The 14242-nt window shown below is 45.5% G+C and overlaps 1 protein-coding gene across 6 annotated transcripts in view; it reads right to left on the bottom strand.

Moving 5' to 3' along the window:
- Nucleotides 1–4477: 4477 nt before the first annotated feature.
- The window catches only part of GARNL3 (GTPase activating Rap/RanGAP domain like 3), a 59719-nt gene continuing 49954 nt past the window's right edge, over nucleotides 4478–14242 (bottom strand). For 5 of the 6 annotated variants that reach the window (XM_088146985.1, XM_088146986.1, XM_088146984.1 and 2 more), the window contains 9 exons: nucleotides 13879–14054; nucleotides 13141–13299; nucleotides 11903–11969; nucleotides 10698–10805; nucleotides 10424–10542; nucleotides 9836–9971; nucleotides 8699–8908; nucleotides 7949–8060; nucleotides 4478–7375 (listed from right to left, as the gene is read on the bottom strand). In XM_088146985.1, coding sequence (XP_088003111.1) covers nucleotides 7222–7375; nucleotides 7949–8060; nucleotides 8699–8908; nucleotides 9836–9971; nucleotides 10424–10542; nucleotides 10698–10805; nucleotides 11903–11969; nucleotides 13141–13299; nucleotides 13879–14054 — 1241 coding nt within the window. In that variant the 3' untranslated portion in view covers nucleotides 4478–7221. Of the gene's footprint in view, nucleotides 7376–7948; nucleotides 8061–8698; nucleotides 8909–9835; nucleotides 9972–10423; nucleotides 10543–10697; nucleotides 10806–11902; nucleotides 11970–13140; nucleotides 13300–13878; nucleotides 14055–14242 lie in introns of those variants that run through there. The other variant, XR_015797295.1, reaches the window with a different exon arrangement.

Here is a 14242-nt window from a genome sequence, read left to right as displayed (position 1 = left end):
AAGCATGATCAGGAGGATGGCAAACCGTGGTTGAGTAGCCTTGAGAAAAGAAGGCTGAGAGAAGGGATACGATTGCATTTTTCAAAAACTGCAAAGAATGCTACACAAAAGGAGGTCAAGATTTGCTCTCGCTTGCCCCCAGAATACAGACACAGAATACTGTAGTAGACTGGAGTTTCAGGAAGGCAGATCTCAGTTGCATTGCTGCTTAGGGTGGTTTTGACAGTTACCCAAAACAGGGCCAGTGCCGTGTTTTGAATGCCCCCCATCGCAGCTTAAATTGAAAAAATCTTGGAAACATAGCAAACCCGCTGATCAAAACCCTGAAGCTATTTTTGTCTTCTCCTTTCTGATCTGTTGGTTAGGTAAACTTATTTATTAATTCCCCTTCTGTTTCTGTTTGGGTCCCCCATGCAAATAAATCCTGCCAAGTGGAATCAATGCTTGCTTTGACTCTGAAACGCCAAGGAAGATCCTGTTTCTCCCCTTTCAGAAGAGCCCATTTCCCCAGAGGTGATGTTTGGGTTAAAATCTTGGCTTTGTCCCCAAATGGGAATCTCTCTGAGTTAAAGGTTCCAGCTAGAGAAACTATTAAAGATAGAAATACAGAGCTAAGGAGAGAAAGGGGAAGAAACCATGGGGAAAATGTGGGAAAGGGTTATAAATAGAAAATAATATTTAAAACATCTCCCCATGCAGTCAGGCGAGGGAACTGCAGAATCGAAATCTTGCAGAGGAATGTCCCCTTAAGAGCTGGGCTGTTACAATTAACAGAGCTGGACAAACTGGAGGGATTTTGCACAGCTACCTTGAGCTGAAATCTGGAGCCGTCCCAGAGATTAGAACTTGATCTGTAGCTTCCTTCTGACCAATTTTAATTGCTCAGGTGGTTCAGACTGTGGGGATGAATAGTCAAGGGTGGCCAAGGATATATATGTGTGCATAAAAGGCAAAATGAGTGGGTGATCTTTCTCCCCCATTTGATATCTACAAGACCATGTAGTTTGGGGTGCTCGTGGATTATAATCGGATCCCGGGGGGGGACAAAGCAATGAAAAATAGCATTATCAAATGTCATAAATATTTATTACATATCAAGGAAGGAAAAAAAAAAACCCAACCAACAGTTGATTTTACAGCTGTGGTCTATGGAACTTTCAGAACAGATGTTTGCCATTATATTCATATTGTGACTCTCGCTTGCTCGCGCTCTCTCTGTGTTTTTACAAGCTATATTTGAAAACACACAGAAAAAAAGGAAATAATAATACATTATTACTTGTAGCATTGAAAAACAATGGCAAATACAATTAAGTTTAAGACACTTGGTGGTATAATTGAAACTTTGAGACTCACAAGAGGGTAAGCCACAGGCTGACAGCACGGAATCATTGAAAAGTACAAAATCCCACTAGAGTTAACAGTCAAGGGGCACGATCCAGCAAAAAAGTTAGGTGTGAGTAAAGCCATGATCCAATATGCATCGATAAGGGAAGTAACCCCAAAAGATTTCAGGAGGCTTAATTTTCTGATCAACCCACATGGCATGGCATGGCGAAGGTGCCATCCAAAACCCACTTTAACTTGGATTTTTGAGTTATCCTGCAATGGGGTCATCTTGGTGAAATCAACCAGCCTTGATTGTGTACAGCTGGCCCTGAAAGGGGCTGACACCCTTACTCATCAGAAAATCCCAAGAGTGAGGTTTAAGAAGAGGAAATTTCATGGATTTAAGCTGTAAACTTCACCTCGGTTCTCCCATTCCTCCCCACAAATAAATCAGCTGTCCCCCATCCCTCTTCTAAAACACTTGGACCAACAAACTGAGATTTCTCCCTCAGGCCCCACCATAAATAGAGCACCAAATCACAGGCAGGAGTTACATTCTACTTGGAAGCAAGAGCAGGGAGATGCTGGGAAAAGGTGGAAATGATGTGGCCGAGTCTGCCTTCCTTCTCCATCTGTTGCTTTGCAGGGACGGGGAGTCACACCTAACTGATGCCGGACAATGCTTGAGGGCGCTTTTTTGAAAGAAAAAGGGGAAGGGAGAACAAGCGACCAGTGTCGACGACAAACTGTTTTGTACATACATCAGCTTCAAAGTGCCTTCTGTCTGGCGAGAGAAATATTCATAAATATTAGCAAGTCATACTTGCCGAAAACACCCACTCACCCACCCCCACCTTAGACAAAGGAGGAGGAGGAGGAAGAAGAAGAAGAGGCAGCAGCAGCAGCAGCAACAGTAGAGTTCTTCCTTTGGAGACGTAGGAATACCACAGGGGAAACGTGGAAGAGTTTAGACACCAAGTCAAATGGCACAAACAGAACAGACGTGCAAAGTTGACCGTAGCAGGTCAGTGTGTAATGTCAACGCTACAACTGTGGCCGTGATCTTGAAAGAGGCAAACGTTTGCCCCGTTTTCTGGCAAAGGGTATTCCTTTCGCTAATCTCATTTTTTTATTTGCAACAGTGGATGGTCTACTGGGCAGGAAAATGCTGCTAAGCCTTTCCAGGACTTCTGCTTAAGAGGAAGACAGGAATGAAAGGACAGATCAGCCTCCCTTAATCTCGTAACCATCCCTCCATCTCTTAGACTACAACTCCCAGCATCCCCAACCAGCATGGGAGAGCGCAGACAGGCGATGCGGCTCATAACATGAGCAGATGCCAGGCTAGAGAAGGTTAGCCTGGCTTTGTGGTTCAGGAGTAAGACTGTCTGCTGGGAGACAGAGCGAAAAAGTAGGAAATGTAATATATTCAATACCCCCTTCAGTTTAAGCAGTAAGAAAAATGTTCTCTTGAGCCAGGAGACACTGGTGATTAATCCTTTTCCTCAACCCTCTCCCCAATTACGTATCTGAAAACCAAAGCACAGATAACACTTTTTAAAAACTCACAATCCCGCTGGCACATTCTTTCAGTAACGGAGATATGAGCGATTAACAATCCCATACAAACTGTAAAAGCAGCTGTGGGGCCAGCAGAACATCCGCCTGGTAAATATGAAATGAACTTAAGTATTTAACCAAGTTCAAACACCGCCTCTCAGATTTTCCTTTTGATCTCCCTTCACAAGAATGCCTGCTTATCTGCCCTGCAGTGGAAAAAGATCCAGTACTGGATGGATGAATCTGCCATCGCCACAATTTCAAAGGGATGAATAACTTGTCGTGCAATTATAGCACCATTTTCATCACAAAAATGGTACTGAGGAGGACAAGCATGGCCCCAATTAAATGTGGGCCACTTGTGAATACTTTTTAAATTGGTTGGTGGGTTGAAGTGACACCCAGCTTCAAGGCAATATTTGAACTGGAGACATCCTCGAACACAAGGGTGCCTCTTTTTTTTAAGTGCAAAAAGCCTGGTAAATTTGCAATCAGGTACTGAAGACAGCAATGGAGAGCCAGTTTGGGGGAGTGGTGAAGGCATCAGGCTAGAAACGGGGAGACCGGGAGTTCTAGTCCTGCCTTAGGCACGAAGCCAGCTGGGTGACCTTGGGCCAGTCCCTCTCAGCCCTGGGAAGAAGAAGGCCAGGGCAAACCCCTTCTGAAATCTTGCTAAGAAAACTTCAGGGACTGGTCCAGGGACTTGCCAGGAGTCAACACTGACTTGAAGGCGCAAAGCAAACAACTGAAGACTGCAGAGAAAAGTCGAAATTGTAATTACAGTGTTCCAAAGCCAACTGGTTCTTCCTAGGTGTGCACTCAACCTCCTTCTCATCTAGCTGTACCTGGAAGACCTTTGATTTTACAATTGTCAGGGGTGCACAGCCTTCAAGCGGAAGGGAGTATACATACCGAAAGCAGGTGGGAATGACACGTAGGAATCCTGCTCGTGTACAAGAAGCAGCGCCCAACAAGATGTGGCAGCAAGATGATGCCCCGCTTTTCCAAAAATGCTCTTTTGGAATCAGAGAGGTGGTCGTGGAGAGAGAATTGGGGGGAAAGACCATTTTCACCAAAGCAGAAATGCAGCTGTATCATCCGCAGCAAATACATACTTCTTTGTCCGCAAACAAAGGTATTAAAAAGGAAAAGAAGTCAAGAGGTGCTACATTCAAAAAGGAATTCCAAGGTCAAAAGCCACCGAGCCCTTCCAAACAAGCAAGTCCATTTCTGCACAAATTTTTGCAACCATCTTGGAGCATCTGCCCACCTCATCCGCTCCCTCATCCCAGCTCCTTTCTCTCTAGGACTTCTTGAGGGCCATTCATCTTTCCAAGATGGGCTGTATTCCAACTCCTATCACCCCCAGCTGGCTCCTTCAGCGGTAGGTGTCTGTCGTTCAGCTCCACTAATTTGCAAGCTGATTAGAAATTACAGTGGGTTTGGAACTCAGTCGCAGATTCTAATTTTGTTGGGTGCTGGTCCCAGCCATACAGACTGGCCATTTTAAAAACCAGCATTTGAGATACATGGGAAATGGGTCACTGTGTCCTCAGGAAAGGAAGATCTCCATCTATTAGCTTGTGGCTTTATTGATCCTTTTTTCCCCCATATCTTTTGAACGTATGCCTGCAAATCTTACCCAACGACTCTCCTCCATTAACACTAGAAACTGAGCGGCTCCTTTTCCATTAGCCAAGGGTGCAGTGTTTTATTTACTAGAGGCCTGGTCCCTTGGGAACAGTGGGTCAGGCAAAACAGTCAAATGGTTTGTTCAATATAACCATCCCGCCCGAGATGGATTAAGTGCTCTGTCCAATGAGCAAAACATAAGGCAATCGGGCAAAGGCAAAGGGACTGGATCATGGAATCTTGGTGGGCAAAGGAGGTAGGAGATCAAAGGTGGAATGGAGGATCCACCAGGAAGGGTTGCAAACTGTACCTCACCACCCCCAATTGCAGGAATCTCTTCCTAGACCCACCTCTTTCTAGTCTCAGAACAGAGATGGATGGATGGATGGATGGATGGATGGATGGATGGATGGATGGATAGAAGGAAGGAAGGAAGGAAGGAAGGAAGGAAGGAAGGAAGGAAGGAAGGAAGGAAGGAAGGAAGGAAGGAAGGAAGGAAGGAAGGCGTTCATGAAAGCTAAGAACACGACCTGTTTCTAAAATGAAAAGTGCCATCCTGCTATCTGCCATGGTCAAAGGCAAGCCGTTTTGTTCTTTTAAGTGCATTGTTACTTAAAAAGTATTGCTTTGTTTGCTGATCAGGGGAAATAAATAAATAAATAAACAAGCAGAGTGAGACTATTCAGGTCAGAGAGGACAAATCAGAGTTAACGTGGTTAACTTGACAAGGAAATGTTGGAATTAGGGCAGAGGACAGCCTTCGGATGGAAACGTTTCTCCTGTGGCAGGGCCACTGACCCTTCAAATGGACATCTAGTCTCTAAGGGTGTCTAACAAACCACAGGATTGAAACCATCAACATGAGGAAGGAGGAAGGGTGAAGGGTGAAGGGGATAGGTTGAGAGCACAGGCAAACATCTTTGAGAGACTAAAAGTGGCTTTGAGAAAGATTTCCCTCCCAAGAGAGTGCAAGGGCACATTATTTGTGCCACGTTGCCTCTGGCTAAACAGGTTGCCAAGTTTTTGGAAGACCAAATCCTGCAAAGCCTATTTAACAAAGGTTGGAAGTAGCTTCAGCATTCATACCCTGGAGGAGTGGGGTCTCTTCCAAAGACTCCTTGAATCTTTTGTAAAAGCTCATCTGTTTCCAAGCCATGAGGCTGGGATTCAATACCTCTTACCCACAGGGCTAACTTTATCTTTTAAAACTCTTCAGCAAATCAATTAACAGTTGCTAGGGAAAGTTGCTTGGCCAAAGCTTTTGGCTTGAAGCATTTTTCAGAGACACCTGGGGATAAAGAAACATAACTTCTTTGCTATATGCTCAACCTAATCTTTTCTGGCTAGTCAGCAGAAGGGGATTGGGGGAACATCTATCCATTAATCAAAATGAGAAAATGAGGTGGGAGGAGGAAGAACAGTTGTCTGATTTCCAAGTTTCAGCTTAAGAAAGGCCTGTCCTGCCTATCTGCTGCAGCCAAAGAGAAAAAGCTAATGGTTTAATAAGACTGCAGTGTTTTTGCAACTGATCAGATTCCTCAAACAAGACTTTTTCTAACCAGAAGCAGCCATCACTAAGTGGACAATACGTACACTTTTTGGGGTAAAGTTACACCTTTTAAATTAAAGAATCCCAGGGTTCTTTTTAGCCTGCCTGGATCAGACCAAAGGGCTAAAGAGTGCACAATACAATTTTCGGGGTGCCAAGTACTAGATTAAGTATAGTAAGATTACTTGCCAATCATGTCCTAAATAATCTCTCCCTTCTGATCATATGAGAAATTAGTTTAGGAGCCACGACCAGGATTTTGGGGGGACTCCATGCACCAATACACCTTCGGGTTGTGACATTTGGGTCCAGCAGCCTATGCCCTACAGTGACAAACCAGATGCTTCTAAGATCTCACTCACATGGCAGGGAATTTCTCTTCCGCAATGACTCCCTGCTTCTCTGCATCCATGTAATTTTTTTTAAAATTTGGGAATACAAGCTAAGACCAGGGAGGAGGCAGGATCTCTGGCCAGCTCCTGTTTCAGACAAGGAAGATGGAGGCCACTCTCAGCACGGATCCAGGACCCTCCTTTTAGCTTCAAATGGTGAGAAATGTGGGTCAGAGAAGAGAACTTTCTCTTCTTTAGCCCTCTCCATTCTGATTTCCAAACCTGAGGACAATCTCCAAGACTGTCCAGGTCATCACCCTTCTCCAGTGCTGATGGAGAGAGGGAACATGTCTGTTGCCCTGTTACCATGGGGGGGGGCACTTAGGAACTTGCCCCACCCTGAAATATAAGTAGTCTGTTCCTGGAAAGAGACTTCCTGTGCCATGTGAAAATACGTAGAGATTTAATCAATTAACTGATTAAAGCTCATTTGATCCTTCACCCAAGCTTTTTTCAAAAAGAAAAAAAACTGGGTGACCGCTCTCTTATTTCACCAAAAAGACTATAAATATACACGCCTTGCCTCTCTTCCTCTAACAAGTCAATAAGCTGAAAAAGTCAGGTATCCAGAGTTGGAACCCTTAGTTCCTCTCTTGGATTGCATGTAGTGACCGCTTCTAAGATGACAAGAACGTTTAGTGTGATGTCTACGGTTTAGAGAGTTGTACAAAATTGGGGTGGGGTGGGGTGGGGTGGGGTGGGGGAAACCAGTGGCAGAGAACAGGGTAAGTGCGTGCAAAGATTGAGTCCCAGTTGTCTTCACTTCAAATCAATGATCCCTTCATCAAAGGAGGCCCCAAGTTGGAAGAGACTGCTGGAATGGGGCTCCTCATCCAGCGGGGCAGTGTCAAGGTCTGAACCGGTAGAGAAGTGGGGCTCTTCGGAAGTGCTTTCAAATGAGCTCACAACGAGCCTGTGGAGAGGAAAGCAGAAATGGGGAGGGGTGTGTGAAGAGGATGTCATAGCCTTAGAAAAGTTTAACCATCACAGAAATTTAACTGCTGTCAAGCTGGAATGTTGGGCCGCAGATAGATGCATCTTTCAGCCAAGAAGGTAGGAAAGACTACATTGGATCATTAATGGAACACAGAGGTTACGTTGCATCCGCCATTACCCTCAAATGTCAATTACTTCCAGCCAGCTTGCAAATCCTTTTCCTCTCATGACTCTGTCCTATCTAAATCTCCTCTCCCCAAGAATGCCCTCTAAAACAGACACAGGGGAGAACTTTACAAAAAGAGCTTCAGTCAACAACTTTCTCCTTTACTACCTAATAGAGTGAATATGCATGTCTCTTCAGAGAGAGGGCAGCATATTTAGACTTCCCCTGGTCCTGCAAGTAGATGCCCTGCAACAGCTTTTACAGAAAATGAATTTACACCAGAAGGCTCTCACATGCAGCTTCCAAAATAACAGATAGTTTGGAAAATCGGGGTGCGGGCTTGTAGCATCACCCCAACTATCTCTCCTGTTAGTCGCTGCTTACCTGTCGCTGCTTGAGGACCGTAGAGTTCCCTCCTTGGGGTCTGATTGCTTTGATGGAAGCTTCTTCTGCTTTTGCCCTCCTTCTGACTTTGAAGTAGGATCATCTAAGAGACCTGGAGAATCCAGGAAAGAACAGCTGTGAATCCTTGGGAGATGTTTCCTTTCTTGCTTTTCTAACTTCAGAAGACTTCCAAGGTGGGTAATAATGGTCAAGAAACATAATAAAACAATAAGGATGGGCCTGATCAATGCTTCTCCTATGAAGGAGCTTGCCTGAAGCTTAAAACCAGAAAGAGAATAGGACTCACCAAGATAGAGGTACTGAGTTTTGGAGATTTTAGTACAAAGCCAAGAAAGGTCTTTGGCCTCCTCCAACTGAGCTATTGTCCTTCTAAAAATTAAAGTAGGATGCTGGTTCTGAATAAATGGCTGAATTAAAGAGGAACATTGGAAGTGACTCTCAGTCTATCTATCTTAATATCATCTATATCAGTGTTTTTTCAAACTTGGTGATTTTAAGATGTGTGGACTTCATGCTGGTTGGGGAATTCTGGGAGTTAAAGTCCACACATCTTAAAATTGCTAAGTCCGAAAAACACTGAGCTACACTGACCAGCAGTTCTCCAGGGTTTCAAGCAGAGGTCTTTTCTAGACTCAGCTGGAGACTGAACCAGGCTCAGGTTGGTGGTCCATGTCTAAAAAGTCCTGTTTCGTTGAAATCCGGAAAACTGTGAGTTCTCGCAATCTTTACCGAGCAATTCTTTGCGGGTTCTGCTTGCAATCTCCTTGATCTCTATGCGCGACAAAGAGAGGGAAGGTGCAACTGGGATAGAGGTGATGCCAGCAGATGTTGGGGTGGTGATGACTTTGGGGACCAGGGGAGACTTGAGTGGGCGCTCGATGCTCCTGCCAACCAGGTTGCTGAGGGGAATTTTGTAGATATGTCTGCACAAAACTTCACCTGAAACAAGGAAGAGGAAGAGAACAAGGCTGACACCCAACATGGCTTAAGATGTTTGTCAAAGGGGTGATGGTCTACCAAACATTTCTGGTAGCTTTGCCTTCCAAATATGCTCGCATTACTATCTTGTGATTCCTCTGGAACTGCCATTCCTGGTCCTGCTCCATCAGGGCCATGTTAACCAAGAGAAGAAACAATGTACCTTCCTCCTGAGAAAGGTAACTCAGAATGGACCCAACAATTGGAGAGCCTGTAGCTCAGGGACAGAGAATTCTTTTCAACTTCTGAACTGCATTGCACTGAGTTCTATGTATCAGCAGTGGGTCACCAAACCATGTTTTTCCCACTCCCTCTCATATACACGCATCTGCATACATTAATCATCTAGGTAGCACGAGGAGAAAGACCATGGGAAACAGAATCCCCCTTTTGCTGCTCAGCCAAACTCTTTTGGGATCTCTAACTGCCCCTCCCTTGAGAAAACTGAAGGAAACCTTTAGGAATCCTTTCTTCAAAGGCTTCAAGTCCCTTGAAGTGATAGCTCCTGATGAAGTCACCTTTCCTCATCCCCTTCAAAACAAGCAAGGGATTTGGTAGACTGGATCCACCTCACAAACTAGATGTGGTGCATTTTCCTCTCTTTCCTCAGGAAGGGACCATTTTTCAGCCCTGCTGAAGGGGCTGGCAGGGAAGGCAATCTTCCTCAGACCAAAGTAGGTCTTTCAGATGCTAAGAAGCCTAGAGGAGAGAGTTCTCAAGAGGAACTATTACCTGAACCCTCCATGGGAGGTCTGGAGCTGACGCAGCCTAACCTCTATGATGGGGTAAAACAGAAACTCCAATATTGTACTTCTGGAATTTATGTCGGAAAGGGCCAATGCTTTAGCAATAAGCCACTAGAGATGACCTCCAGCCCAACTTCCTTACCTTCTGCTACAGCAGGGGAGAAAATGGGATTTTCATGAACGGAAGGTGTCTGAGGGGACCCAGGGGAGCTGGGCTCCTTCGAACTGCTGTTGGACACTTCGCTCACTGCTGTGGCAGCTCTGAAGTAGATATCTGACTGGAAGGAGAAGTGAGTTGAGTTAGTAAACATAGCTTTACCTTGTCTAAACAGTTCAGGGGTCCCTCTTCTTTATAAAGACTTGTAAGGAGTTGTGCTGAGAAAGAATATCTCCAAACAACCAGCAAATAGGAGATGCTGTAACGGGTCTCTGCAATAAATGAACTCTTCATCCACTATGCAAATATTCTGAGATAGAACAATTCCAAAGCTTAAAAAAAAACCTGCCTTAATGGACCTCATGAACGGGGGCCTTCTGTATGTCCCCTTAAGTTCCACAAAATAAAGTGGGGTGGAAATTTAACAGATGATGAATTCATTCACTCACTAATAAAGGCAGGCTGGAGAAGCAGAAAGAGTTGATCGAGGACATCCCAGAGCTGATACAAAAAGGTTACAGCAATCTGGGGGAAAGGAAATTTGATGTGGCAGAGCAGGCCCCATCTCCTTACCCTTGATGCCACCAACTGCAGAGCTGGGACCACGGCTGTATGGACGAGGTTCCCGTTAACCACCAACCGGATCTCAATGGAATCGGTAGTGAAGGCCAAAATGTAAGGGAAGGCGCAAACTGCAGGAGACAAAGGGTGGGGGTAGGGGGTGTTCTTAACAGAGAAGCCAACCCAGAAGCTGTTCAGGCTGAAAAATGCACAGGCAGTCATCAAGTGATCATGTGCTCCTGATCAACTGCCCAGCTGGCAGTCACCAGCAGCTTGGTTTTCTTACCAACAGCATAAGGAACCTGGTTCCAGCTGAAATGGAAGTCTGATGCCAGTGGCTGGACCAGAGCTGAGCCTCCATTAAAGGGACACACTTTGCGGTAATAGCAAACATCTGCAACAGGAAAAGAAACAATGGGGAAGAAGAGGAAGAAAAAGAGAACGGGTAGAAAAACAGAAGAAGGTCAACTATTTCACCAGGCCAGCAATCTGCGTCTTGGACAGCATGCAATGGGAAAGATTTCAGCTCCTGATCTCCTGAGCACCTGGATGACATCAAAGATGCAGAGGAACAGCGGTGGCTGAAATGAAGTTGCTTCCTCGACCACTGCAAAGGTTTTCTTGTGCAGATTCTGGTCACTGAAGTTCTTCTTTCATAGTAAGGAAGATCAAATGTGGCCTTGCCCCTCCCCCAGCTGTCTTCCCCAGAAGCTTCTCCTCCCCACAAGAGATGCATTAAAATTGGCATAGGGGTGATGGCCAGTGATGCTAGGAGATAGACAGCTCATGCTTCCAAACTTCTTAGGTCTTATTTGATTTTCACAGTTGGGGGTTCCACTGGAAGAGAGAGAACAACCATTCAAGGTTGCCTGGCCCCCACCTCCTTCAACCTGCCATCAAGGCTTTTGGTAACGCCCATAGAAGGAAAAGGAGGCAGAAGGGGAGAACCTTCTTATAGTTGCGGTTGAGTTTCTAAATAATCTTTTAGGGTTTGGAGGGTTCCTTTTACTCATAGAAGTATTGATTAAGGACAAAGTGGATTTTATTTTACACTTTCAAAAGAAAATTCCAAAGAATGCACCATCAGAAATCAATGAACTGCTGTCAGATTTCAGGACCACAATCCTGGAAGAACGCTGGACCATGAAAGTGGAGTTTGGGGCTACCCACTTCTAACTAATCACCTAACATCTCTCCAGTGCTTTGAAGACAGGGATTTATTTCAGCTTCCCGTGATTGGCTGCTAGGTGCCTTCAAGAAGATGCCAGGCTACCCCTACATTCCAGTCATGTGACTTGGGGAAAATGTTGGGGGATCAGCAGTCTGCCTTCTCTCCCACCTTCCCCCTTTTTTAATCCCTCACCACCCATCTCTGCAAACCTCCAACCCAAACCAACAACTCCATGGTGGTCTATGTGGATGCCAGATAAGGCTTGGCCTCATCCTCTGCCTGATGCTGCTGGAGCTCTCTGGAGAGAGAGCGGTACTTACAGTTGTAGCACAAGAGCAGGCCGGCTTCTCCATCTTCATACACATCAATAGCTGCAACAAAATTAACCTGCAATGATAATGGGCAAGGATAGTGGGCGGGCTGGAGGCCAAGCTGACTGCAATGTAGTGGCACATTCAGGCAGAGGGTAGGATCTTTCCTTTCTCCATCCCCTTTAGCTTCCAAATGAGGTACTCTACAGAATTGTGTTTTCCGATAGTTTCATGTCTCCAACACACAAATGATATGCCACACCTCTCCTCCTTTAAGCTGGAGCTGGGCTGAGCTAATACACCCCGCAGTTTGGAAAATGCCTCAGTTTCTTCAAAATCCGATTCTGAAGATAGGATCTTCTAATGGGTCCATCAGGAGTCTAATTCTGAACCATATGATGGACTGTTTCCTCCCAACCCCTCTCCTTTGTCCTCATTTCTCCGGCAGCAAGCAATGGCAAAAAGATCTCTGCAAGGCCTTCCTCTCTACAGGGGCACAGGGACCCTGGGAAATGTCATTTCCTCCAGGCTCCCTACCACGGGCATCACATGCCTGGGAAATTACACATTCCATCGTTTCTTGTGACTGGAGTGCTGACACTCTGACATTCAAGCTGCTGGCAACGGTTGAATTTGGATGCATTAACCCTTGGTGGGCCACCTCTGCTATTCAACTGCAACTCCCAGCATTGTCTGGCCAGCATTGAAGGTTGCTGGGAGTTCAGCATCATCTGGAGCACCACAGGCAGGCCGCCACCAGCAAAACTATATGAAGAGACATTAGCTGGATTCTCTCCTTCCCATCTGCCCTATTGACTTCCCAAGTAGTTTTCTTAGCTGCGTTTTTGGAAGAGGCTTGTCGTGTCCTTCTTCCCAGGGCTGAGAGAGAAGGAGTGACCCAAACAACGCAAAGTGTAACTTTTCATTTGCAGATGGGCTTATCTATCCTGGTATTATTAATTACTTATTTCTTTTTTCCGGGCACAAGGAGCCCCAAACAGAGAAGTCTCTGAACCTATTGATCTCTGTGCAAGAATCCCCAGGAAACAGCAAGACAGAAAGATTAATTTTGGTTGGTTGATCCTCAGATTTTGGATATCCACTGAATATTTGAATCACAACCACAACTTACTCCATGCCAGAGGCAGGTTGCTTTTTTGCTCAAGCATCCTCAGAGTCCACTTTCTAAAGGTATTCATGAATGCCAGCACTAACACATTCTATGTTTGTGATGCCCAAGAACCTACCCTGCTCGAGTCAATATTGTGCAGTCTGTAGCATTCCCCCGTGCTCTCGCTGATCAAGTCAAACTGGTGTCGGTAGGCGACACAGATCAGGTTGTCATTTTCTCCGGTGGGGCCATCCACCAATGTCATGACTACAGGAGGGTCAGACAAGCAGATTTCCTGCACCAGAAAATCAGAAGCCATAAAAAGGTACTGTGAAATTTGGCAGGAACATACAGAAAAATGCCGAATATGATATGAAATACAGGGAGGCCTTGTTTAGCAACTGACTCATTTAGCCATTGTTGGCAGTTACAACGGTGATGAAAACTTTGTAACTTTGTGACCAGTCCTCGCATTTATGACTTTCACAGGTCTGTAAAGCAAAGGAAATCTGAAGTAAAGAGTGATGTTTTACTTAGCAACTGCTTTGCTTAATGACCAAGTTGCTGGTCCCAATTGTGGTCACTAAACGAGGACTAGCTATAAAACATAGACAAGTTAAGGAAGTCCAGAGTCTAACATACCTAACTGGATCATTTATTGTCTATAACTTTTCTGGCTTTTCCAAAGGATTTAAAGAACACACTGCATCATAAGACATCACTCCTGGAGATGTCCTGGCCTCTCCCAAAGAAAGATTTGACTTTCAAATAGCAGCGTGTTGTTCTACTAGCAGGTGAACATCAGCCTAGCTCACCTGTCACTGCTCGATCTCATTTTGGCAACTCATCTGCTGGTGCTTTACCTCAAACCTACCCGGATGTACTGAAACTCCTCCACAGGAGACTCTGACTGGGGAGACACCAAGGGGGCACCGTTCAGACTCTCCCACCGCCTGAACTTCCGGGTGACGAGAAGCAGCTTGTTTCGAATCGCGGCGATGATCCGCAGCTCGTTGCCATGGTGAGTGTTGATGGCGTACAGATGGCAGCCTGGAGGACAGAAATTCAGAGGCCTCAGGCCTGGTCCAAAGAGGAATGTCCCAAACAAACCGTGGTGGAAAGGACAGGAGATGGGAGCTAAAGACTTCCAGTTTATCCTCTCCTTCTGAACCACAGAGAGAATCCAGACCCTTCCTCCTTAAAACTGGAGCTCTGTGCCCAACTGTATTAAGTGCCAG

The sequence above is a fragment of the Python bivittatus genome, unplaced genomic scaffold (genome assembly GCF_059951505.1).
Source record: "Python bivittatus isolate LINGU-HERP-01145 unplaced genomic scaffold, Pbiv_v1 ctg000160_np1212, whole genome shotgun sequence".
NCBI lineage: Eukaryota > Metazoa > Chordata > Lepidosauria > Squamata > Pythonidae > Python > Python bivittatus.
This window is presented reverse-complemented; position numbering and strand designations above follow the sequence as displayed.